At 43.4% G+C, this 25,664-nt stretch overlaps 2 protein-coding genes across 3 annotated transcripts; both read left to right on the forward strand.

Annotated features, from left to right (window-relative positions):
- Window positions 1-427: 427 nt before the first annotated feature.
- Window positions 428-4,720, forward strand: LOC308408354 (uncharacterized protein; the record flags this gene model as incomplete). The annotated part of the gene is made up of 6 exons (XM_080900549.1): window positions 428-604; window positions 3,344-3,585; window positions 3,777-3,914; window positions 4,085-4,223; window positions 4,425-4,605; window positions 4,689-4,720. The coding sequence occupies 6 exons, from the start codon at window positions 428-430 to the stop codon at window positions 4,718-4,720; spliced, it is 909 nt and encodes a 302-aa protein (XP_080756675.1).
- Window positions 4,721-8,968: 4,248 nt separating this feature from the next.
- LOC308393516 (uncharacterized protein) lies at window positions 8,969-21,398 on the forward strand. Of its 2 annotated transcripts, XR_013970992.1 has the most exons (5): window positions 8,969-9,583; window positions 17,345-17,397; window positions 17,493-18,329; window positions 18,812-18,888; window positions 19,817-21,398. XR_013970992.1 is itself a non-coding variant. In XM_080877332.1 (4 exons), exons 1-4 carry the CDS (start codon window positions 17,304-17,306, stop codon window positions 19,925-19,927), a joined length of 1,119 nt encoding a protein of 372 aa, XP_080733458.1. In that variant the 5' UTR covers window positions 16,572-17,303; the 3' UTR covers window positions 19,928-21,398. The 2 variants fall into 2 exon arrangements, 1 of the variants encoding a protein (XP_080733458.1); XM_080877332.1 differs by lacking the exon at window positions 8,969-9,583 and having other exon boundaries at window positions 16,572-17,397.
- The last annotated feature ends 4,266 nt before the right edge of the window (window positions 21,399-25,664 follow it).

Below are 25,664 nucleotides of genomic sequence, written 5' to 3' on the forward strand. Positions count from 1 at the left end.
CCTACAATCCATGGCCCCAAGTGAGGAAGACAGCGCCATCACGTCAAGTCTGCCATTAGAGAGGACCTGAAGCCCAGAAACACTTCCCCACCAACCCTACAGGACTACCTTCACAGATCTACTGCACTTGATTAAAGGTTCAAGTCCCTGTCTCACCTAAACCTTGCTCTATGCCTGAGGATATACAGTGATCTCACTACTGAGATTGTGAGCAGTCTTCGCACTGTAGACTGTGAAGAGGTAAAGAAAATAAATATTTTAAAACTATGTATTATTTATTTATAATGATGATGTTTAAGTTATTGCCCCATTTTAACATCTATGAAATATATATTAAAAAAATGTTTTAATCTATGAAGTAACTTTCCCTGCAGGGTCAAGCAGCACCACCAGGAGCAGACACATGTCTTGTCAAAAGAAGTCGGCAATGGCGCAGCTTTTTGGCAAGACATTTGCACCAAAGGACATGGGCAGCAAGGCTTTTGCTGACACCATCAAAGAGGAGGTGGCATCCTATGTGGCTGCAAGTGGCATTCCAGTCAATGGTGATCCACTGACGTGGATGAAAAGCAATGACTGTAAATACCCTCACCTTGCCATGTTGGCAAGAGTCTAGCTTGTGGTGCCTGGCACTTCAGTGCCTAGCGAGAAAGTGTTCTCAACAGCAGGGGAGATAGTTACAGCACAGAGGTCTACACTCTCCCCAGAGAATGTAGAAATCCTCATCTTTTGAAAAAAAAATTGAAGTTATAGGCATACGTCTGCTTTGCTTTGTTTCTTCTTTTTTGATGTGGAGTGTTATTCATTCTCCATGTTCAAAGTAGGAAGGAATGATACCTAAATTGCATTTTAAGTTGTTTTTGATTGTGCCCACATTAAAGGAAATGATTATTATACCCTATTATGCACCTTAATTTGTTTTATATAATTGCGGGGAATGAGTTTTGAGTTGAATGTTTTTAATGGCCAAAAAGTATTTAAATAAAAAAACTGAGAGTTAAATTTTTCTTGTCTATTTCTTTTTTTGCTGATTCGTGACTCAAAACCGTGATCCGGACCAAACTGTGAGTTTTTTGATCCGTTGCACTACTAGTATTGACTGTAGTACATTTTACCATGCACAAGAGACACTAATGAAACATGGAGCTTGCACTCTCTGTGATCTGTTGTGAACAGAAGTAACTTTTGTTGTAAACACAACAAAAGTTGCTTACAATCACTTAAGGATCAATCAACCAATTATATCAAAATTAAATGGGAAACGGAGGCTAAAATCAACATATCAGAGGACAGTTGGTTAAATATATGCAGGACACAGATGGAAACTACTAGCTCGGGTTATTGGAGGGAATTCACGTGGAAAAATTTTATTAGGTTTTTTATAACACCCAAAATAAAATACAAACAAAAAGGTCAACTGACAGATGGACACTGCTGGAGAAACTGTGGGGAAAACATGGCAGATCATTTCCATATATTTTGGAAATGCCCAATAATCCTGTCATACTGGAGTGAATTGGTCAAATCAATTTACTTGGTGACTGGTGTCAAACTAAATTTGGATTTTTTGTACTGTGTACTTGGGCGATATCCCATCAGCAGCCTCCTTAAAGGACAAATACTTGATAAACATCCTGTTGGGAGCTGGCAAAAAAGCGCTTACCAGGAGGTGGCTGGAGAAAGAGCCCCCAACAAAGAAAGATTGGATAGGAATAATGGAGGAAATACATAGAATGGAAAAACTTACTTTTTTTTTTAACCTCAAAATGGACCAATTTCATAAAAACTGGAGGAAATGGGAGAGATTTGTTGAAGGTGGTAACATGGGATGAGATATTCACGCAACTACTGGAAGAAGGAAGGTCTGCTAAGGACGTTTTTTTTTTTTTTTTTTAAGGTAGTTTATAAAAGAGACTGGACCGAGCAGATCTGCGGGTCTCACTGTGCCATTATGTTATTGTTAGAGCGTAGTATCTTTGTTTGTTGGGGGTTTTTTTTCTCTCTCTTTTTTTTTTCTGGGGACGGGGGCGGGTTGTTTTTTTTTTTTTTTGTTTGTTTTTTTGTTTGTGTGTATTGCTAAATTAAAGTACCTTTTTATAAAAAAGCTTATGAGGTTCTCAGTGGCAGAATATAATCTGCAATAAGACGTTATTTCTTAGCAAAGCCAAAGGAAAATAAGAAGGTACAATCTGCACAGAAATGATCATTTGTGAGATATAGAATGAATTTGGATTTTACAATATTTTCCCTTCCTATTTTTTCTGTCTCCATATCAAAGCTGAATGATACAGGGCTGGCGGTCCATAAAGATGACTGGGGCTCAAATTTTGTATATCTATATGTAATTATGGGAAAAGAGGGATTTGTGTTTGGTCTAAACATACCATGAGAGTGAAGCAATGATCATAAGTTGTTTGTTTGGTTTTTTTACTGTTTTTTTTTTTTGTTTGTTTTTTTCATGTGGATGACTGTCATAATTACAAAACTTTCAATAAAAAAAAAAAGAAGAAGTAACTTTTGTTTCACAAAACCAATTGACACTGTGTTAATCACTATTACAACTGAAAGATTGGATTGCATTGCATTTATATAGCGCTTTTCGAGACCCTCAAAGTGCTTTACATTTCCACTATTCATTCACTCTCACATCCACACACACTGGTGGAGGCAGCTACAGTTGTAGCCACAGCTGCCCTGGGGCAGACTGACCGAAGCGAGGCTGCCATACCACGCCATCGGTCCCTCTGGCCATCACCAATAGGCGATAGGTGAAGTGTCTTGCCCAAGGACACAACGACTGAGATAGACAGGGGGTTGAACTGGCAACCTTCCACAAACAAGATGAGCTCCCCAACCCCCTGAACCACGGTCGCCCCCCAAAAGATGAAATTAAAAACAAATGTTGTTTTGACAAATTCAAAACAACTTTGTTTAAATATAGTTGAAAATATACTCGTGCTTCTTGCAGGTGGTTTAGACAGCTGCATTCGGTGCAATACCCATCTGACTGTAATCTTTGAAAGACGTTTCCTCATTCCAGGTAATTTTCTGATTTACAAACTGAATCAACTTCCGTGTGGGAAAAAAACATCAGACAAAAGGACAGAGAGTGAAAGAGAGGCTGTCTTTGGAAGTACATGTATTCGTGTTGTCAGTGATTTCTACCTTTGTGCAGAGACACACACTTTCATCATGTTGCTCTCTGCGACATCGTTGGTGCTGCTGATGGTTTGCGGCACTCAGGCTTCACATTTTTTAGGCACAGTCATGACCTACTACCCAAAGGACACTTTTGAAAACGGATCTGTCACAGTACGTACATTTTCTTTCTAAAATAATTTAGGGACTTGAAAAATTTAAAATGTTAGGTAAACACTTTGTGGCTGTAACTCTACAGGTGACCATTCGGTATAAACTGAACTTCCACGACTGCACACATGGTGATATATGGAGTTGCCTCAGTGGTGATTGTGGGACTGGAACCTACACACTATATGTGGTAAAACAGGAGAGCAGCGGAGACTGGTGTCAGAGAGAGGGAATCATGACTCGACGGGTTTCCAGCAACGCTCCGTTTGAACTTTGGTGAGTGTACAACAACAGGAAAAGGTAATTTGTTACAACATTTTTTAATTGCCATTGAAGGGCGACAAAACAACTTCCCCAAAACATCAGCAGCTCCACTAAACAGTCTTTTTGATGAGTGACACATGGTAAACTAATAATTTACTAAAACATGTTGTCTTCAGAGTTTGAAAACTGAATTTTCTATCAAGGTTGAATAGTGGTGACTGGATATCAAACATCAATAACATCATATCATGGAGAGCTGTGACTCGGGTGGAACTGAGGAACCGGTCTGACATCAGCAAAGCCAACACATCACCTCAGACCACCATCCTACCAGCTGTGAGGTAAGCCCACTTTATGTGTGTATCTTTGTTATAAATCTAGTTTTCTTTTACATTTCATATTTTTCATTTATCCTTTTCATTTTCAATTAATTTAACAAAGTATTTATCACCCGTTCGTTACATTAAAATGAATACAGCAAATAGAGCTACAATCTTTGTTTCTCTCTCAGAGTTCCTTCAAACTGTCAGAGAGATTTCAGCCTGTTGATGTTTGACCCTGATGGAGACGAAGTTAAATGCAGATATGGAAACTCTGCACTCTTAGAGTGTAACCCCTGCACTCCACCCTCTGTCCTCAGCCTCTCATCGGTGAGCAATGATTGTTACTCTCATGTCAGATGAGACAGGCAAAGACTAAAAGCTTTTTAATTGAATTACAATTGATATCGATTTGGTAGAAGTGAAAGTTTGTCCAAAAGAAGTAGCAGTTATTTATAGCCCTCAATTTAATTACATGACAGAAAACATTTTGGTTATTTTAACTTCAAGCCCATTTTCGTCCTCTTGCAGTCGTCTTGTACTCTGTCATTCAGCCCCACCAGCAGCAGTAATGAAGGTTCGTATGTAGTACAGCTGGTGATGGAGGACTTCCCCAGACAGACCATCACTCTGACTCAAACCAGCGGGACACAAACAACAATAACTACCAACAATGCCATCAGCAAAATACCGATTCAGTTTGCTTTGAAAGGTACAAATATACGTTTCATTATCTTACAATGAAAGCACTAAAGAGCTGCTGCTGATGAACTTAGTGCTCGGCCTGATGTACAGAGATGTTTGACCACCAGTGTCATCGGGACTGATTCTCTGGACCAACAAATATTAATCTGTCCAGCAGATATTTTACTCTGGATCATCTTTGCATCCTGTGAGAATCACCTTAACTTCTCTGTATTCTTCCAGTTGATCCTGCAGTTCCATCCTGCACAGAAGGACTCTTTCTGCCCAAGTTTCTTCCTCCAACACCAGCCAACGGAGCTCAGCTCTACAACAATGTCAGTCAGACTCTGGAAATTAACATCACTGCAGAGGCACTTAACTCCATGTAAGTAAAACACAGTTAAAGACTTTGTCTGAATATATAAAAGTTTAAATATTTCATTCAGGGCAGCCTCTGGGTAGACATGAGAAATAGTCCTAGAAGTCTGAATCTATCAGAAATGAGTGATGTGAAAATCAAAACTATTTTTTAGTTTATCAGGTTACATATCTGACATGATCTTTAGTATTACAAAACTCCAGTGCTGATGTACAAGATTACAGTCAGACGTCAAGTTAGACGACACAGTAAGTGAAAAACAGCCAAGACAATACAGATTTAAGGACATAAATACAAAAAGATTAGGTAAAACAACAGTAAACATTGAAAGTAAGGCAACATGAAACACTTCCAAGGTTGGTTGGTATATGCAAAAAATCAAAACAAAAAACAAGCATGGCCTAATAAAAGCTGTGCTCTAGTTGGGAAACCAAAGAAATATGCTCCTTTTGTAGTCGCGGAGATATTGAAAAAAAGAAACACAATTTGACGAGTTTTTGATTTTGTCTTTTGAAGGATCTCTGAACTGCTCTACAGTGGGCCATACAAGTTAATCAACAGTGCATCAGGACCTGGACAGTTCACCCTGAGATGGGCACCATCTGAGAGCGAAGACGGACAAAGCCTCCCCATCTGTTTTGTTGTCCAGGCCGTTTCTGGGTCAGTCTCATATTTCATATAAATGACTCTGTAGAAAGTTATAGCAGCTGAAATTCCTGAAATGAAAAATTTTCAAAGTCACACCTCCAAATCTGAGGCCATGGTTCTCAGCCGGAAAAGGGTGGAGTGCTCACTCCGGGTCGGGGATGAGTTCCTGCCCCAAGTGGAGGATTTGAAGTATGGCCACGAGCTGTGGGTGACCGAAAGAACGAGATCGCGGATACAAGCGGCAGAAATGAGCTTCCTCCGAAGGGTGGCTGGCCTCTCCCTTAGAGATAGGGTGAGAAGTTCGGCCATCCGGGAGGGGCTCAGAGTAGAGCAGCTGCTGCTCCACATCGAAAGGAGCCAGCTGAGGTGGTTCGGGCATCTGACAAGGCTGCCCCCTGGGCGCCTCCTGGGTGAGGTGTTCCAGGCATGTCCCACCGGGAGGAGGCCCCGGGGCAGACCCAGGACACGCTGGAGAGATTATATCTCTTGGCTGGCCTGGGAACGCCTTGGTGTTCCCCCGGATAAGCTGGAGGAGGTGGCTGGGGAGAGGGAGGTCTGGGCCTCTTTGCTCAAGGTTGCTGGCCCCGCGACCCGGCCTCGGATAAAGCAGATGAAGATGGATGGATGGATGGACATTTTAACTTGTTGCTGAAAAAGTTTCCTGTTTTAAGGATTGTTCCGTCATTAGAAGTCAGTTAGCTCTCCTTTGAGTCAATAAACATTTTTTTTTATCTTTTGAGATTACGATTGTAGTGAGGAGACAAAATGAAAACCAGGAAGCTGATAACAAGAGAAAAACAGCTCTTACATATATTATCATGCTTTTTACAACTACATGAATGCACTATTGCTGTGTGATTTATTACCATTACTGAAGGTTACTCACTTACCAATACCAACTAAATTTTTGAATCTTAATATAAAACGAATAACAGTGGGATGGACATTAGGTAAGGCTGCACTTTTTGCATTGATCTTGTATAGAAAACTATTTCGGTATCAGTAATATGTTTTCTTTTTGTCTGTCAATAATCATGTGTAACTGCACATGATTATTTGCAGGTAGCAGGTTGTTAATGCTATCCATCAAGTCTAAAAACAGCATGTTAATACTGGAGATCCTGAAGGCTGCTCCAAAAATGATCAGATTATATTTTAAATATTTGTTCAAATCAAATTAGTTTCAATTATCTTTTTTTAAAGAAATCTACTACATCATGTGTCATTTTTTTATGTCGTGTGTCATTTCCATTGCAAATATTAATTACAGTTAAATTAAGAGGGGACGGCAGTAAAAACTCCGGAGCTGTGATATCATCATGTACACTGCTGTTCCAATTGTGGAATGATCGCACTGCGTTCTCGGAAAGTCCGGACTCCCGTGTGAACTTATGAAGTCCAGACTAGCAAGAACACGAGTACGGACTCAAGTACATGAGTATTTAGAAACGGCCTAACAGTCTGCAGTCTATGAGCTAACCTCAGCTAACGCCAGCTAACAATGTTAGTAATCAGAGAAACTGTATTAATCCCAAATAGAAATTGGGTTGTTTTTTTTTTGTTTGTTTGTTTGTTTTTTTTGGGGGGGGGGGGTATTTTTTTTATAAAAGGCTGCGAATCCTACTCGAACCTGGGCCAGCCGCTCTCAGCCATGTGATATGTAATTACATGCGGATCCAACTGAGCTAAACCTGCGCCTGACTGTGTTTAATCACCAAATTGGAGAAGACATAGAGAGGGGATAGCCTAACATACGAAACAGGAAATGACCACTGTGTATTCCATTTATTTCAACAAAGTAGCTGTATTCCGATTACCACCTATTTAAACGTTAACAGGATACAGTTATATTATATTATATTTTATATTTTGTATTTTAAATACGTAACGCTGGTACATGTATTTCGTTACTCCCTAACACTGCTTTTAGAAAGAGAAAAAGAGAAAAAAAGATTGAAGAAGATTCATGGATGTAGTGAAGGAAGACATACATAGGGTTGGTGTGACTGAAAAGGATGTTAGAAACATAGGAGGCAAATCTTCTGCTGTAGTGACCAGTAGAATAGAATAGAATAGAATAGAATAGAATAGAATAATCCTTTAATTGTCCCACAAGGGGAAATTTGGGTGTAACAGCAGCAAGAAAGACACATATACAAACAAACATACACATTTTTTACATATTTACATCAAGGACAATGGTTACCAAAAACAGAGTACTGTACTGTTATTAAATTAAATTAAATACAGATAAGAGGCAAACCCTGGTTATAGTGTGAATTGGTTGATAAAATAGTGCCAAGTTACAGCGCTGATGTAAACATCTATGTTTGTTGGGAGCAGTTCTGATTGTACAGTCTGACAGCTGCAGGGAGGAAGGACCTGCGGAAATGCTCCTTCGTGCATCCAGGATGCAGCAGTCTGTCACTGAAGGAGCTCTGCAGTTCAGCAACATTTACATGCATGCATGGGGTGGGAGACTCTGTCCAACAGAGATGTTATTTTGGCCAGAGTCCTTCTGTCTCCCACCACCTGCACTGGGGTCCAGGGTGCATCCCAGTACAGAGCTGGCCTTCCTGATGAGTTTATCCAACCTCTTCCTCTCAGCTGTCAATAAACAGCAGCTCCAACATACAACACTGTAAAAAATTACAGATGCCACCACAGAGTCATAGGTCTTTAAAAGCGCTCCCTGGACTCCAAATGACCTCAGCCACCTCACCAGGTAGAGTCTGCTCTGACCCTTCTTGTATAGAGCATCTGTGTTGTGGCTCAAGTCTAGCTTATTATTCAGGTAAACACCCAGGCACCTATACGAGTCCACTATCTCAATGTCCACTCCCTGCATGTTCACCGCTGTCAATGTGGTCGGTCTGCGTCTCCGGAAGTCCGCCACCAACTCCTTGGTTTTTCCAGTGTTGATCAGCAGGTAGTTCTGCTGGCATTGGTCCACAAAGTCCAGAGTTCACTGTCTGTACTCCTGTGATGAGGCTGACTATGACAGAGTCGTCAGAGAACTTCTGTCGGTGGCAGCATGGGGAGTTGATGGAGAAGTCTGCAGTGTAGAGGGTGAAGAGGAACGTCTTTGGTACCAGTACCACACAGGATGTCTTCCACAGCTGTGGTACTTTCCCCAGTGACAGGCACAGATTGAACAGAAGTCCTGAGATGAAAGACAGGCAGTTCCTGAAGATGAGGGAAATGGCAGCAGGGGGGACGGTGATGGGGGAGGGGTGGGTGGTTGATCAAACCTATTCAAATATTTATTTAGGTCATTCACCCACCCCAAGTCTCCTGCAGCCTGGGGGGTTGGTTTTTGTCTTGAGATTGTCTTCAGGCTGTTCCAAACCCCTCTGATGTTGTCCTGTTGCAGCTGCTCTTCCATCTTCCTCCTGTAGTTTTCCTTTTCTTGCCTTATCTTCCATTTCCAGCTGACTGTCACAACACTGAATTTTTTCCAAGATGGCGACACGTAAACTCTCGCCGTAGCGTCTCCCTCTGGACTGAAATAGGGCTTTGGGCAAAGCGGGCCGGTCTAAATACTGACTCTGGGTAGGCAAACCTGAGTCTACCGTGTCCGCCTCCATCTGGACTCTGGATTGATGGGCCGGAGCCTGCCAGTGCCTACTGCGTCTACTAGATTCCTGGGAGGGCAGGCTGGGCCCTGCCCTGTCCTCCTTGTCCTCCCCCGCTCGGACTTGGAGCTAGCACTGTTTGGAGCTAGCTCGGACTGTTGCGTCCCCCAGACTCGGAGCAAATCAGGCCGGAGCCCGCTGCATTTCCCGGACTCGGAGCTGGCAGGCTGGAGCCGGCTACATTGTCCGTATTTCGAAGCTAACGAAGCCGGAGTATGCTACACCACCCGGACGCGGAGCTAACAGGACGGAGCCTGCTATACTGCCTGGACGCAGAGTTAACAGGCCGGAGACTGCTACACCGTCCGGACACGCAGCTAACAGGCCTGCAGAATATGAGCTGAGTATGGGTGAAACTTATTTTAGTGGCACTAGGTCAACTGTAGAAGTGCACCTGGAGTCACCAACGATTCATTTGGCTCTGGTTGTTAGCTTAAATCGATATGAAGTATTACCCAAATTACAAGGTTCTCTTGTTCTGTATAATCTTTCATTTTCACTTAAGAAAAAGCAGTATTTGTCGTTAACATCTGCAAAGTACGAAAATGCTTTTAAATGTAATATGAAACGAAGGTTAATGATGATTGTTTTACTTTTACTTATATCCGGAGATGTGCAACCAAATCCTGGACCTGAGTTGAAAAGTGTCCAGACCCCTGCCGATTTTAAATCTCAGCCAGGGTTAAAATGTGTTCATCTAAACGTACGCAGTTTATTACACAAGATGGACTTGGTCAGAATTTGGGCGAAATTGACAAACGCGTATATTGTGATTATCTCCGAAACTTGGTTGTCCAAATCTATTACAGATGATGACATCAACATAACGGGATACAATCTTTATCGTACAGATAGGCCTAGGAAAGGTGGAGGCGTAGCAATTTATGTTAAATCAAGATATGAAGTATCCATTGTTTTATCTGAATCTATTCCTAAACAAATGGAATTCTTGGCTTTGAATATTAAAATAGTAAAGTCTCTCTCTATAACAGTTGTTGGGTGCTATAGGCCTCCGTCTGCTGTAAAGGAAACTTTATTATCTCTAAAGCATCTTCTGTCCAAATTAAATTATAATGAACTTCTATTGGCCGGAGACTTGAACTGGGACTGGCTGAATATAGCTTCTGATGAATTTAAATCTGTGACTCTGTTAATCTTAGCCAGTTGGTCAACCTACCTACAAGGCCAAATATAAAGAGTCCTGACAAATCTACTTTGATTGACCTAATTCTAACAAATGTCCCTCATAAGTTCCTGTCTCTAGGCGTGTTCTGTAATGATTTAAGCGATCATTGTGTAGTTGCTACTTGTAGGAACACTAAAATCCCTAAATGTAAACCGCGTATCATCTGTAAAAGAAATTTTAAAATATTTAATGAGCAAGCGTTTCATTATGACTTGTCCATGGTAAATTGGGAAAATGTGAGTCTGATACCAGACATCCATCTGGCTTGGGCTTATTTTAAAGAAATTTTTATGAAGATTTTAAATAAGCATGCACCTGCCAGAAAATTTAGGGTCAAGGGACGGGAGAACCCTTGGTTTTCATCGGAATTATCAGAGTCCATCCATCAGCGCAACGTGGCATGGGCAAAAGCTAGGAAAAACGATTCCCTGACTGACTGGTTAGATTTCAGGAAATTAAGAAACAAATGCACAACACTTATCAAGAAGGCTAAGTCAGAATATTATTTATCTGTTACTACAGAAAACCTGAATAACCCTCAGAAATTTTGGAAAGTAATTAAGTCTTTATCTATAAATAAAATATCACAGGCTCTTCCAAAATTCATTTTAAAAGATTCTGTCCCAGTTTATGACAGAACTGAGGTCTTAAATAGCTTTAACAAGCACTTCGTAGCTACTGGTTTTTTATTTAACTCTGTTGGAGCAGCCCCCATGATTCCCTGCACAGAACCCCAAACATATTTTGGGGAGCTTTTTGATTTTTCTCCTTTTTCTGTCCAGGAAGTGCATAAAGCTCTTAAAGCCTTAGATCACAGGAAACCCCCAGGGCCAGACTTAATAGAGCCCTATTTTTTTGAAAATAGCAGCTGATTACATTGCACAACCTCTTACGATCCTTTTTAATCTTTCAATCCAAAATAAAGAAATTCCACTTGTTTGGAAGTCTGCTTTTGTTACGCCAATATTAAAAGGAGGCGACCCGGCCATTCTGACTAATTACAGGCCAATATCAAACTTGTGTGTCTTGGCAAAAGTCCTTGAGTCTCTCGTCAGTGAGCAATTAAAAGAGTTCTTGTACTCTAATGAAGTTCTCTCAAAACTGCAATCTGGGTTCAGAAAACAGCATAGTGCTGTTACTGCTGCCACAAAAGTGATAAATGACATACTTGTTGCTCTTGATAAAAAACAGCACTGTGCTTCTCTCTTTATCGACCTGTCAAAAGCTTTCGACACTGTGGATCACGCCATCTTAAAGCATAGGCTTCTTTCTTTGGGGCTGTCTAGACATGTCGTCTCCTGGTTCACTAACTATTGGAGTGACAGGACTCAATGCATTAAATGTGAAAATCTGTGCTCAGAACTTTTGAATATTCACACTGGGGTGCCACGGGATTCAATTTTAGGACCTCTGTTGTTCATCATGTATATAAATGATTTGGGACAAAATGTGTCCAATGCTAGTATGCATTTTTATGCTGATGACACAGTTATTTATTCCTTTGGCTCAAACCTTGAAAAGGCAATAGAATCTTTGCAGAAAGCTTTCGACGTGGTCCAGAACACACTTCTGGAGCTGAAATTGGTTCTCAATGCTGAAAAGACAAAGCTAATGTTGTTTTCAAACATAAAGAGATTTCCTCAAACTGTCCCTTTGGTGTCCACTCTTGAGGGAAACCTCATAGAAGTGGTGCATACGTATAAATATCTTGGCTTTTTAATTGATGATTCTCTGACCTTTAAATCTCACATAGACAATCTTGTGAAAAAACTCAAACTAAAACTGGGATTTTTCTTTCGAAACAAATTTTGCTTTTCTTTTGAGACAAAAAAGCATCTTGTAAATGCCACATTTTTATCTGTTTTAGATTATGGTGATCAGCTGTACATGAATGCTTCCGCCCAGTGTCTTCATAAGATTGACTCAGTATATCATGCCTCTTTACGGTTTATTACAAACTGTAGGGCCTTGACCCATTGTTGTGATCTGTACGCTTGAGTGGGATGGCCTTCGTTGTCCTCCAGGATGTCAAGGCTCGGCTGTGTGGCAGGCAGGAGGAGGACCCAAACGCAAAACTCACAGACACGGGGATGAACTCAAAATCACAGCTTTAATGCTGGAATGGCAGAACATAGGAAATACAAAACTAAACTGGGAAGAGTAAACTAACATACGCAGAGAGACACAGGGAGATCCACACAACATGAGGGACGACGTCACACTGAACAGAGGGAGACGCAGACAGAAATACACAGAGGGTTAACGAGGGAAGTGGGAACACACGGGGAACACAGGTGACACTGATAATCATGACGAGACAGGGCGGGGTGAACTGAACACTGACGGGAGAGGTGAAACAGGAAGTACAGGAGGAGAGAGAGCACGAGTAGAACACCAACGTAACAGGCAGGGGAGACATGGAATAAACACGAAAGGGGACGAGGGCTCATAAATACATAGAGGGCACACAGGGGGAACTTAAACATAATGGGCAGGGGAAGCATGGAATAAAATACAAACATACAAGGAAACTAAGAACACTGGGCCAACATGGCCCAGGACCATGACAGTACCCCCCCCTCAAGGGCTGGCTCCAGACAGCCCAAACACAGAAAAACAAAACCAAACAGAAAACAACCCAGGGCGGGCGGCGGGGGCCCAGGACGGAGGGCTCGGAACAGAAAACAAAAGAAGAGCACAGCAAACACCGGAGCCCAAGAAAATAACCCAAACACAGAGCAGTTCAGGGGGCCGACCATGCGGAAGGCAACGGCGGAGACGTGGAAACAGTTCAGGAGGCCGGCCGTGCGCAAGGCAATGGCGGCGGTGAAGGAGACGACGGAGCAGTTCAGGAGGCCGACCGCGCGGGAGGCGGCGGCGACGATGACAGCGCTGGTCCGGGGGCCGGCCGTGCGGAAGGCGACGGCGGCCACTCAGGCGAAGGCGGTCCGGGGGCCGGCCGTGCGGAAGGCGACGGCGGCCACTCAGGCGATGACGGTGCAGTTCAGGGGGCCGGCCGCGCGGAAGGCAGCGGCGGCGGCTCTCCAGTGTCAGGCGCACCGGCCGAGGCCCGGAGGGCACAGGACCAGTCGAGACGGGACCAGTCAAGGCGGGACCAGGCGAAGCACAGGCTGAGGAGGCTGCAGCAGACGAAGACTCTGAGGAGGCTGCAGCAGACGAAGACTCTGAGGAGGCTGCAGCAGACGAGGACTCTGAGGAGGCTGCAGCAGACGAGGACTCTGAGGCCGGGCCAGACGAGGACGAAGACTCTGAGGCCGGACCAGGCGGAGCTGCAGAGGCTGAGGCCGGACCAGGCGGAGCTGCAGAGGCTGAGGCCGGACCAGGCGGAGCTGCAGAGGCTGAGGCCGGACCAGGCGGAGCTGCAGAGGCTGAGGCCGGACCAGGCGTAGCAGAAGCACAGGCAGAGGCTGGCCCAGGCGATGACGAAGCGGTCGCAGATGGCGGCTGGACAGGCTCCTCGGGCCCTCCAGCTGATGCGGCGTGAGGCTGAACGGGCCCCTCGGACCCTCCAGCGGAGACAGGGGGCTGAACGGGCCCCTCGGACCCTCCAGCGGAGACAGGAGGCTGAACGGGCCCCTCGGACCCTCCAGCGGAGACAGGAGGCTGAACGGGCCCCTCGGACCCTCCAGCGGAGACAGGAGGCTGAACGGGCCCCTCGGACCCTCCAGCGGAGACAGGAGGCTGAACGGGCCCCTCGGACCCTCCAGCGGAGACAGGAGGCTGAACGGGCCTCTCGGACCCTCCAGCGGAGACGAGGAGGTGCTGGCCGGGCTCACTGGAACCCCCAGCGGATGAGGCAGATGGCGGCGTGGGAGCCACGGAGTCCTGGATGAGCTCGTCCGAGCTTCCAGCAGGAGCTGATGTAGAGCCAGAGAGGTTTGGGACCCCTGGCTGAATGTTAAGCCGAACAGAAGACCGTATTGCTATCGGGGACTGGGCCAATGGTTCAGGTGCGAGCTGAGCTACTGGAGGGGCGGATGAGAGTGGGAGCTGAGCCACTGATGGTGGTGAAGTAGATAACTGCACGGGGGACTGAACTGAGGGCGTCTGCACTGGCACAGGGGACTGAACTGATGTCTGTTGTAACGGAGGTGGTGAGAGTGGAGTAGGCAGTGGAGTAGATGACTTCACAGGAGAATGAACCAGAGGTGAGTGCACAGGAGATTGAGCTAGAGGTGGTAGTGGTAGTTGAGGGGAAAGTGGAGCTGGTGATTGAGTGGATGACTGTGCTAAAGGAGGCTGCACTGGGGACACTGGGGACTGCACTGGGGACACTGGAGACTGCACTGGGGACACTGGAGACTGCACTGGGGACACTGGAGACTGCACTGGGGACACTGGAGACTGCAGTGATGGTTGTAGTGGAGGTGTAACGGGTGAAGGAGTGGCTGAAGTGGCTGTGGGTCGGACGGCTAGTGGCTCAGCTACAGGGTATGGTAACGGCAGGGCTATGGGTTGAATGACTGACTGAGTAGCAGCCTGAGTGGCTGGGTGTAGTGACGGTTGTGGTGGAAGAGAAACAGGTGGTAGTGTGGATGATGGAGCTAAGGGCGACTGAGTGGCAGACCGAACTGATGACTGAAGCGATGGTAGAGGTGAAAATGGAGCTTGTGGTGGAGTTAATGGCTGAGCTAGCGGGGACACAGGAGACTGAACTGAGGGTGGCTGCGAAGGAGCTAACTGAGCTGCGAAGGGCTGCGAGGGAGCTAACGGAGCTGCGAAGGGCTGCGAGGGAGCTAACGGAGCTGCGAAGGGCTGCGAGGGAGCTAACGGAGCTGCGAAGGGCTGCGAGGGAGCTGACGGAGCTGCGAAGGGCTGCGAGGGAGCTGACGGAGCTGCGAAGGGCTGCGAGGGAGCTGACGGAGCTGTGAAGGGCTGCGAGGGAGCTAACGGAGCTGTGAAGGGCTGCGCAGGCGATAAGCAGCTCGCATTGACTTCCGCCACACAAAACACAGCCCCTGAATGAACAGTCATAATGTCTGGAAAAGACACAGAGTTCTCACTCACCACAGCAGGTGAATTAGAAGGCCGAATGTCCGGCTGTGGGGTGGCGCGTCGGCGGCGTGAATGCCGTTTTCTTCGGGAAGCCGGAGGTGCGGTGATGGAGGAAACCGGCAACGACGGAGAGATCGCGGCCGGCTCCTCATCCTCCGACCACATTGCTGCGAGAAAAGCAGCGGGTGAGTGACAGTCAGAGTGGAGGGTGGATGGAGAGGAGTCCAGTGGCAGCAGCGTGGAAACGTTTCCCGATTGTGGCGGTCGCTGTTGCGGTATGACGAGCTCGCGGATTTGTACTGTCTCCTTGGCTTTCTGCAGATTGGACAGTAGGCCCGAAAATCCTGAGAGCTCGTGGAGATGGGGATTCCCTTTGAGAATAGCCTCGATGGCGTTTATCCCAATGGACATGGTTTTAATGTCCGAGGCGTGGGAAACTCGCTCCCACAGGCCGAAGATGCGGGCCAAATCGCTTTCCCGGGAGGAGCCTGCTGGGTCCATGTCTGGTGACGTCGTTCTGTCAAGGCTCGGCTGTGTGGCAGGCAGGAGGAGGACCCAAACGCAAAACTCACAGACACGGGGATGAACTCAAAATCACAGCTTTAATGCTGGAATGGCAGAACATAGGAAATACAAAACTAAACTGGGAAGAGTAAACTAACATACGCAGAGAGACACAGGGAGATCCACACAACATGAGGGACGACGTCACACTGAACAGAGGGAGACGCAGACAGAAATACACAGAGGGTTAACGAGGGAAGTGGGAACACACGGGGAACACAGGTGACACTGATAATCATGACGAGACAGGGCGGGGTGAACTGAACACTGACGGGAGAGGTGAAACAGGAAGTACAGGAGGAGAGAGAGCACGAGTAGAACACCAACGTAACAGGCAGGGGAGACATGGAATAAACACGAAAGGGGACGAGGGCTCATAAATACATAGAGGGCACACAGGGGGAACTTAAACATAATGGGCAGGGGAAGCATGGAATAAAATACAAACATACAAGGAAACTAAGAACACTGGGCCAACATGGCCCAGGACCATGACACAGGAGGTTTGTTCACTGGTGCATCTTTATTTATAAGGCCCTGCTTGGACAAATGCCCACCTACATTTGCGATCTGCTCACACGGAGGAGTACTGTTTCTTACAGCCTGCGTTCAAGTGATCTTTTTTTGCTCAATGTTCCATTTGCAAGAGTCCGGATTTAGCGCGGTTAGCCACGACTCTGTGAAGCACATCAGGCTGCACTCCCTGTAGCTCTGCTGATGTCGGGTTAGAGCCGCCAGTTCATCCACTTTTTTGGGGAGCATTCTCACATTCCCCATAATAACAGATGGAATCGCAGGCTGGTACCTCCTAACCTTACTGCGACGCCCGATCCCGGCCCAAGTGCCGCGTCTCATCCTCCTCACGTCGCGGGGGATGCTGGCTCACTTGGCGCTAGGCGGAACAGCAGCGGCGCTGAGGGCTAACAGCTGATCCCTGCTGTATACAATGAGCGGTCGGACATCCACGCGCTCTCCGGAAACAGATGCCGTAAAAAATGTGATAAAAAAAACAATTGTCCATAAAATTCTAAGCTCTGTTGCAGAGTAGTACAGCCCTCAATAAAAAAAAAAAAAAAACAAGAACAAGAAACACAATAACAATAAAAAAAGAGAAAAAAGGACTCGGTCAGGTCGGAGCTGCTGATACTGGCTGCCAGCTCGGAGTGGCGCCAGAAATAAGTAAGGGGTACAGTAAGGGGTGCAAGTATTAGAAAGCAGCCAGTTTGAAAACCACCATGTCGTAAAAGCATGCTCAATTAAGATAGAAAGTATCAGTGCTTAGGTGACTTGAAGATATCATGGCATCAGAGGCCTATATTAAACTTACTTATTTTTACAGTGGAACCAAGTATCACTCAGAGCTTCGATGTGTCACTGTGACTGTTGCAAACGGTGAGTAGAGCCTTTCACCATTTCAGCCACATTTTAAATTGAATTTACTGAATCAGTGTAACTGAGTTATAACATCTAATTCTGACTGTTTATAGGACCAATAATAACGACAACAACTACCACCAGTACTCCAACTACTGAACCTGCAACAACTACTACCGATACTCCAACTACTACCGATACTCCAACTACTACCGATACTCCAACTACTGAACCTGCAACAACTACTACCGATACTCCAACTACTACCGATACGCCAACTACTGAACCTGCGACAACTACTACCGATACTCCAACTACTGAACCTTCAACAACTACTACCGATACTCCAACTACTACCGATACTCCAACTACTGAACCTGCAACAACTACTACCGATACTCCAACTACTGAACCTGCAACCACTACTACCGATACTCCAACTACTGAACCTGCGACAACTACTACCGATACTCCAACTACTGAACCTTCAACAACTACTACCAATACGCCAACTACTGAACCTGCGACAACTACTACCGATACTCCAACTACTGAACCTGCAACAACTACTACCGATACTCCAACTACAGAACCTTCAACAACTACTACCGATACTCCAACTACTGAACCTGCAACAACTACTACCGATACTCCAACTATTGTACCTGCAACAACTACTACCAGTACTCCAACTACTGAACCTGCAACAACTACTACCAGTAATCCAGCTACTGAACCTGCAACAACTACTACCAATACTCCAACTACTGAACCTGCAACAACTACTACCAGTACTCCTACTATTTTCCCTGCAACAACTACTACCAGTACTCCAACTATTGTACCTGCAACAACTACTACCGGTACTCCAACTATTGTACCTGCAACTACTACTACTAATACTCCAAGCACAACTCTTCCTACATCAACTACACCCAGTGAACCATCTTGTGAGTATGAATAAAATGAGGTGATGTTTTTATAGTTACTCTGTCTCAGTGTAACAATTATTAATCTCACCTTAATTCATGTCTATTGATTGCTGGTCACACCAAAACAGTAAAATTCACGTCAGTTTTATATCACTACATAATACCCTCATGTCACAATTTGTAAATCCAGCAAAATACTTTTGAGGTATGCTGAGTGAATTTTGTAGCATTGACTAACTGCATACAAAATCCAAACTCCAAAATAAAGGCATGAGCTGGCCAGAAAAACACAATGATTGTCTTTGAAATCAACAGTGTCAATTAGTGAATAAACTTAAGATCAGCAAAGTAAGAAATATACAATCACAATCAAAATGCCAGCAGGAATGAAATCGATTACTAGGTAAAGCCAACTAAGCCTTGGTGGATGAACTACTTGCAGTAACTTTAGCGCAAAGTGATTTCTATTGAATTCTAACATGTTGCATTCTTCTGTTTAGATGTTGCAGTTTTGCAAATGAAGATGACCTCTTTGGTGGACTTGTCTAAAATTGATAGAGATACCTTCCTTACACAGGTAAGTATATTTTTATTTATTCAGAAATTCTATCAGAGCGTCAAACAATTGCACCATAAAAAGTTTATCGACAACAAATTACAGGGAATGCACCCATTATCCCCACTGACTCATAAGGATAAAGGGAATGAGGGCAGGCTCCTTATTACACTAAATGGTAAAAATACCGGGCCACTAACACGTTAAAACTACAGGAGCCGATCTCTCAAAAAACCATGAAATGACAACTTCATAACATGAAGCTCCAGGTGCACAGTTTTTCTGCTGATGTGCCCCAGAATCTGGCAACCCTCATCTGTAACGTTATGTGGTCTGACACTTTGTGACTGAGTTGCTGTGATTTTTAACAACTTCCACTCTGTAATGATACCACTTACAGTTGATCATGGAATATGTAGGAGGGATGAAATTGTTTGACTTGTTGCAGCAGTGGGGTCTCATTTTAGTGTGTGTGTGTGTGTGTGCGTGTGTGTGTGTGTGTGTGTGTGTGTGTGTGTGTGTGTGTGTGTGTGTGTGTGTGTGTGTGTGTGTGTGTGGAATACCCGACTTCAAAAATTTCCACAATAAGCTAGGATGCAAGTAAACAAAAATTCGCAACCAAATTCCTCTGCAAAACTGTTGCATACAAAACTGCTATCATAATTTAAAGAATATGCCTTTTCATTGGACAGCGATTCCTTTGGGTGAGCATGTCTAATATCCCACTCTGAGAAATGACTGCATGGGGCCATACTATGAACTGAATAATCATCCTAATTTACTCCACAGTGTTCACACATGATAGACATGCACAACCACAAAAGTACATATTTCAACATAAAAATAGTTTCTGTGAGCAGAGTTTTGTAAAACCTTTGCTACTTCTTTCTTACATTTATAAAAGAAATCAGTGATCATATCTCTCGCTCTTCTTTTTTTCTCTCTGTAGATCAAAAATTTTCTTATATCCATAGGGCTGCCCCAACACATGATCATCCAACTCATAAGCAGCAAACCACAGATTGGTGGAACTACAGCGCCCTCTACTGGCACAACATGAACATCTATTGACAGCTTCAAGAGCTTTTTCATTTCAGCTGCTGAATGAAGTTTTGGCTTCACTGTTATTTAACACACATTTTTAATAATTAAGTTCACTTCTCAAGAGCAGCTTTTAAAAGCAACACGTTAGCCTGACTCTCCAGTTCTATAATCTAAAATGAATTAATTTGTGCTTAGAAATTGTTAGATTAAATATTATTTTTGGTGTGACTATCCTTAGTCTAGAACTGATACACTCATTATCCACAACTGGAAAACACGAAGAACAGCTCAGATAAAATAATTATAGTGGAAGATTTTAACATTAATTGATGCTGATAATGACAACCTCACTTTCTGAAAACTGTTAAATATCCCAATTCTTTGATCTTTGGGCTGAAGGAAGAACAACACTTGGTGTATAAGTGCTCAATCAACAATCTCTTTATTCCATACAATTCTCTTTATTCCATACAACACTTTGAGCATAAACGGCTGGAGGGGAGATGTGGACAGCAGGGTGTCTGCCAGATCTCGAATGTCTGACCATTTCTCACGTTCTTATAGCTTCAGCCCCCCTCCAAAGTCATAAAACCTAAACTTCCACATTCTTTCTCTCTCAGTGAGCCTAAGTTATGACATTGGCTTCCTGTGCAGTATGTTCTGTTCTTTCTAATCAGACAATTAAGGCCATGATCCTCTGAAAACAGCATTTCTTATAATTCAGCAGTATAATGCATCATAAAACAGTGTAATGATTTCACAATCTTTAATCCAAGGTATAATGTGGCCTATAGCCGTATAATGATTCAACAATTCTTCAATTAGAAGTCTAAGGTGGCATAAGATAGTATAATAATCTCACAAAATACTGTAACAAAATTTAAACAAGCGCTTCCTCCTTTGTTACCTTCTTCAATGCCATGTGTTAACACGTGTTACTCTGTAAAAAAGAAAAAAAAGCTAGAAAATCTTACTGCTCATCACTGTTAGAAGAAAGTAGGAACAAGCCTTGGTTGGCTCAACAGAGCTCTGATAGCGAAAATCTGTTTAAAAAGTTGTACGTTATTTACAAGTTTCTGACCACTTATAAAATGTGTTCAATGTGCTGCCCATGGTGTTGGATTGTCAATGCAACCCTCTTCTCCCACTCTTCACACACTGATAGCAACACCGCAGGAGAAATGCCAGCACAGGCATCCAGTATCCGTAGTTTGAGGTGCTGCAGATCTCGTACCATAGACAATATCCTTCAGATGACCCCAAAGATAAAAGTCTAAGGGGGTCAGAAACTGTTCATCTAGGAATGCTCGGACCTGGCGCCCATAATGTGGTGGTGCACCATCTTGCTGGAAAAACTCAGGGAACGTGCCAGCTTCAGTGCATAAAGAGGGAAACACATCATCATGTAACTGTAGTTAACCTCTGACATGTCAATGGCTGTGAACAAAGAGAAACTTGTAAATAACTCATGAAAGAATAAAGTTACGTTGAAACCAAGCACACCATTGTTTTTCTTGTGCCATTACCAATAAGTTTGATGTGTCACATGGCCCTCTTCCTATTGAAGAAACAAAAGTTGTATCCAAGATGGCCGACTTCTAAATGGCCACCATGGTCACCACCCATCTTGAGGAGTTTGCCCCCTCACATATACTAATGTGCCACAAACAGGACTTTAATATCACCAACCATTCCCATGTTATTACGGTGTATCCATATAAATGGCCCACCCTGTACTATAGAATCATGAGGCGTATGAGAGAAAAAATTCAATGGGTCATGCAGCACCCTCTGGTGGTTGCGCTGTGTGTGTTTGTTGTTGCAGCTTGGGAATAAACAGAGTCACCACGTTAAGACAGAGCCGTCCCAGTCTCATTAATATTGCTGCTATCATACACCCGAGATTTACCAAAACAAGAGAAAGATGTGAACTACGGTGTGTACAAGACTGCCAAACTGAAAGATTTTTTTTTAAACCAAAGATTCTCACTACCTGGACCATGCAGCAGATTTACCCTCCCATAATTTTTTCGAACGTTCTATATTTGATCATTTTTACACACAGGAGGAGAGCTGTTGTTAGGACAATCAGGCACAATGGGACTTCTACCAAAAATAGCAGCTGGATTGAAAACAGCCAATTAGTGTGCAAAAAGATGGGAAGATGGAACTTTGATGTCTCTTATAGTAACCCATGTCTTGTCTTGTTGAATTTTATGTGTTTCTCTAGCTACAGATAGAGCATTGCTCCATTAATGCAAACTGCAAATGTATATGCATCAAGAAATGCCTTAGTACTTGATATTTACAATAGGTATATTACTTCTACCATCAGTAATTTCCAACCTTATAAATATAATTGGAATTGTACAAACATTAGCTCTACAGAGAAAACTGATAACAGCTGTAGGCACAGTTAGGCCTTGCAAAGCATGTAAACCACCGGGGAGGTTTAAAATGCATAAAATGCAAATAATTTGTAAAATATGCTGTCACACAGTTTATTCAACAAAATTGCCTATATCTGAGTCTCCTCATTCAACCTTTAAACTACACATAAGACACACAATAATAACATTGAGAACCAGTGGATCTTCTCTAATGTAAGGATGATTTCTACAACACATTGCTTCTAAATTCCTGCATCTTATTGTTCCTTTTTCCTTTCTAAATTAAAAATATACCAGACTTAGGCGATATCAGGAGATATTACTGTAGCCCTCTGAAGCAGGGAGGCGCAGATTGGTGAAGCTGTAGTGCCCTCTACTGTAACATCATGAATTTCCTTGATCAGGAAATTCAGTTGTTTTTTTCTGCATAAATATTTCTGTAGATAACTTTTTCCAAGGTTTTCTTCACGATATATGTCGGGGGAAAACTCTGTAAGAAACCCAGGAGAAATAAAGACACAATGAGACAAAGTTACTTTCTTTATCAAACGTGTACACGGGTGAGCTGCTAAGAACAACTCACACCATGCACAGTGGCTTGGTAATTTTTATAGGCACAGAGCACAGAGACAGTGAGAACAGGATAACAAATAATAAACAGATAAAATAAAACAACTCCATATATGGTGCTAGTCTCGTCAGCAGAGAGCTAGGGAAGATAAAACAATCTAAAACAATATGTCCCAGAAACAAGATGTGTTTGCTGGGAAAGTCTAAAAAGATAATTCTAAACTAATCTAACCATAGGCAGAGGGCAGACAAAAGGCATCTTTGTACATTTAAAAGAAGGTAAAGAAACATAGAATCATTTTTCCTGTAACATTCCCTCCTGTTTTAACTTATTTTAAATGTATACAGCAATTGTCTGTGAAGGTTATTTATTAAGTATCTTAAGCAATTTTTTAATTTTCAAAATGTCAGCATAGCAGAAATGGAAGTCATTTGGTCTAAAGAATAAAACAAAAGAAAATAATAAAAAGAAAAACATAGTAAATGAAAATCATAGTAAATGAAATAACAAGTGGAATAAACAAGAAATAATAAAACTAAAACTACAAAAAATAAAGGATAAAAACCTTATATTTTAAAATGATGCAAACCTTAAATTGAAAACTTTATATGTAAAATGATGAAAACTTCATATTTAAAATGAAAACTTCAAAAAAATAAAAATAAAATGATGAGAACTTCAAAAAATAAAAGGATGAAAACTTTATATTTAAAACTGAAAACTTCAAAAAATAAAAGGATGAAAACCTGCATAACCTACTAATGTTTTAATCAGTGCGTGATCACTTGACAAGTCATTTTTAATCACCACGTCATTCATTAGCAGTTATTACAAGTTCTCCTCTAACAGAATTGCAACGGGATGCTGGTCTTCCTCAGGCACGGCAACATAAGCAGTCATTGTAGTTGTTATCATCTTTGAAATCATTACTCTTAGGCATGGCAACACACACAACACTAATATGAGCAGTGCTATCATGATGAGACCTAGAAGGAAAAATGGCTTTGCTACAGCAGCCAGCCATGAACCGCTGAACAGCCAGTCCAGCCAGCCTTGTGCTGTAGCTGCTCCAGGTGTGTGGTCAGTGACATATTTTTGCAGAGCGGTCAAATTCTGCAAAGCTTCATAAATGTCTCCTCCAGTTTCGTATCCATCAGGGATAAAAGTGCAACATGTTTCCCCGATCAGCTTGCAAACTCCTCCTTGTGATGCTGTTAGCAGGTCTAGTGTCAGTCTGTTCTGCAGCACCATCGTTCTGATGGCCTGCTGTTCACCTGCTAAGGCGGTTCCCAGGGTCTTAGTCAAGTTGATGTGTCGTAGCAGAGCATATCGGTTGATTTCCACATGATCCCGCACCTCGGCAACTCCAATGCCGGGGATCAAGCTCTGTAAGAATTTCACTCCTCCTCAGATGCGAAACTCTGGTTCCTTTACTGCTTGGTGCCGTCCGTGCACATCCTGTCTGGTAATGAGTCTTTGTTTGTAGTATCATTCGGTAGCTGTAGTTGGAGCGACAGTTGAGGCTCATCAGTGTTGCGTTACTGGCACAGGTTTCGTTGAGTGAACAGTCCATACACTTCCTCTCGTTCCTCGGTGGGCAGAAAGTGTATATGTATTTGCATAGCAGTCAGTTTTATTATTCAAGTAAGCTGTAGTGTTCATAAACTGCCACCAGAAATTAGTGGCATAGCCATGGGGAAACTTGGTGTACTTTCCTTTGTCATACAGTGTCTGCCTTTTCTTCATATAGCGTGACTTATTGTCCCTCACGGAAGCAAAGATGAGGAGCCCGGCCATGGTCAGGGCCGCTGCAGTTGTTAAGAGCCACCACCTCATGACGACGGGACACACCCTCCTGTCGTGAGTAGACCCCCCGGCCAGGAAAGCTGACCCCTCCACCGGGCGAGATCACAACAAGTGGGCAAGCCTGCCGTCAGCTGTGTTTAGATGGCTTCACTTACTGGCTCTGATGGATGCAAGATGGTCGTTCCGCTATTTTGCAAGCTCCAGTTTTTCCTTTGGAGCACTTTGATCAGAACCCAGTCACCGGGCTGTGATCTGCAAGACACTTGATAGACATCATTACATTCTTCGTCATTTACAATCATCTCTTTATTTTCCTACAACTTAGACATACATTTTGCTACTGAAATTGTATCTGCCTTTTTCACTGGGTAGATTTCTGGCCACTTTGAGAATACATCTATAACCACTAGGGTGTATTTTTACCCTTGGCATTCATTTAGCTCAATAAAGTCCATATGGATTGTGTGGTCTCAGGTTTCCCTGAGCATTATATTTTTGACACGTCATGCACGTTCTGACAAATTGTTTTGCTGAGGTTTCAAAATTTACAGTGTAGAATTTACAGTGTAGAAATGAGAGTTGACAATACTGGTCAGTCCCCCCGTTGACAAATGCGTACAGCCATGAGTCACTAATGCCGCCATTTTGTGAAGGAATTTTGGCAACACTAGCTTGCCATAACACATCATTAAGTCGTTTGTCAGAACTCCACCGTGTTTTAGCCATTTTGCCTGCTCTGCTGTGCTTGCTGCTTTTGTTCATTTTTCAACACATCCAGTGGAATCTGATGTGTGTTTACTGCCATCAATGTGATGTTTGTCTTTTGTGCCGCCTATTTTGCTGCTCTGTCAGTTTCCAGTTGGTGTAATCATTCCTCTGTTATGCCAAATTTTTTGCAAAATGATGCACAGCAGAGAAAACATACTGGCTGTCTGTATGTATGTTTATTAGTTTGTCTTTGTGTATTTAGCTTTCGTGTATCACAG

The sequence above is a fragment of the Rhamphochromis sp. 'chilingali' genome (assembly GCF_963969265.1).
Source record: "Rhamphochromis sp. 'chilingali' genome assembly, chromosome: 1".
Lineage (NCBI taxonomy): Eukaryota > Metazoa > Chordata > Actinopteri > Cichliformes > Cichlidae > Rhamphochromis > Rhamphochromis sp. 'chilingali'.

What these genes read in the sequence shown, in the direction of transcription:
- LOC308393516 (XM_080877332.1), top strand. Translation starts at nt 17,304, where the DNA reads ATGGCATCAGAGGCCTATATTAAACTTACTTATTTTTACAGTGGAACC. An exon ending in TACACCCAGTGAACCATCTT is followed by an intron (nt 18,330 to 18,811) that starts GTGAGTATGAAT and finishes TCTTCTGTTTAG; the next exon opens with ATGTTGCAGTTTTGCAAATG. An exon ending in GAGATACCTTCCTTACACAG is followed by an intron (nt 18,889 to 19,816) that starts GTAAGTATATTT and finishes TTCTCTCTGTAG; the next exon opens with ATCAAAAATTTTCTTATATC.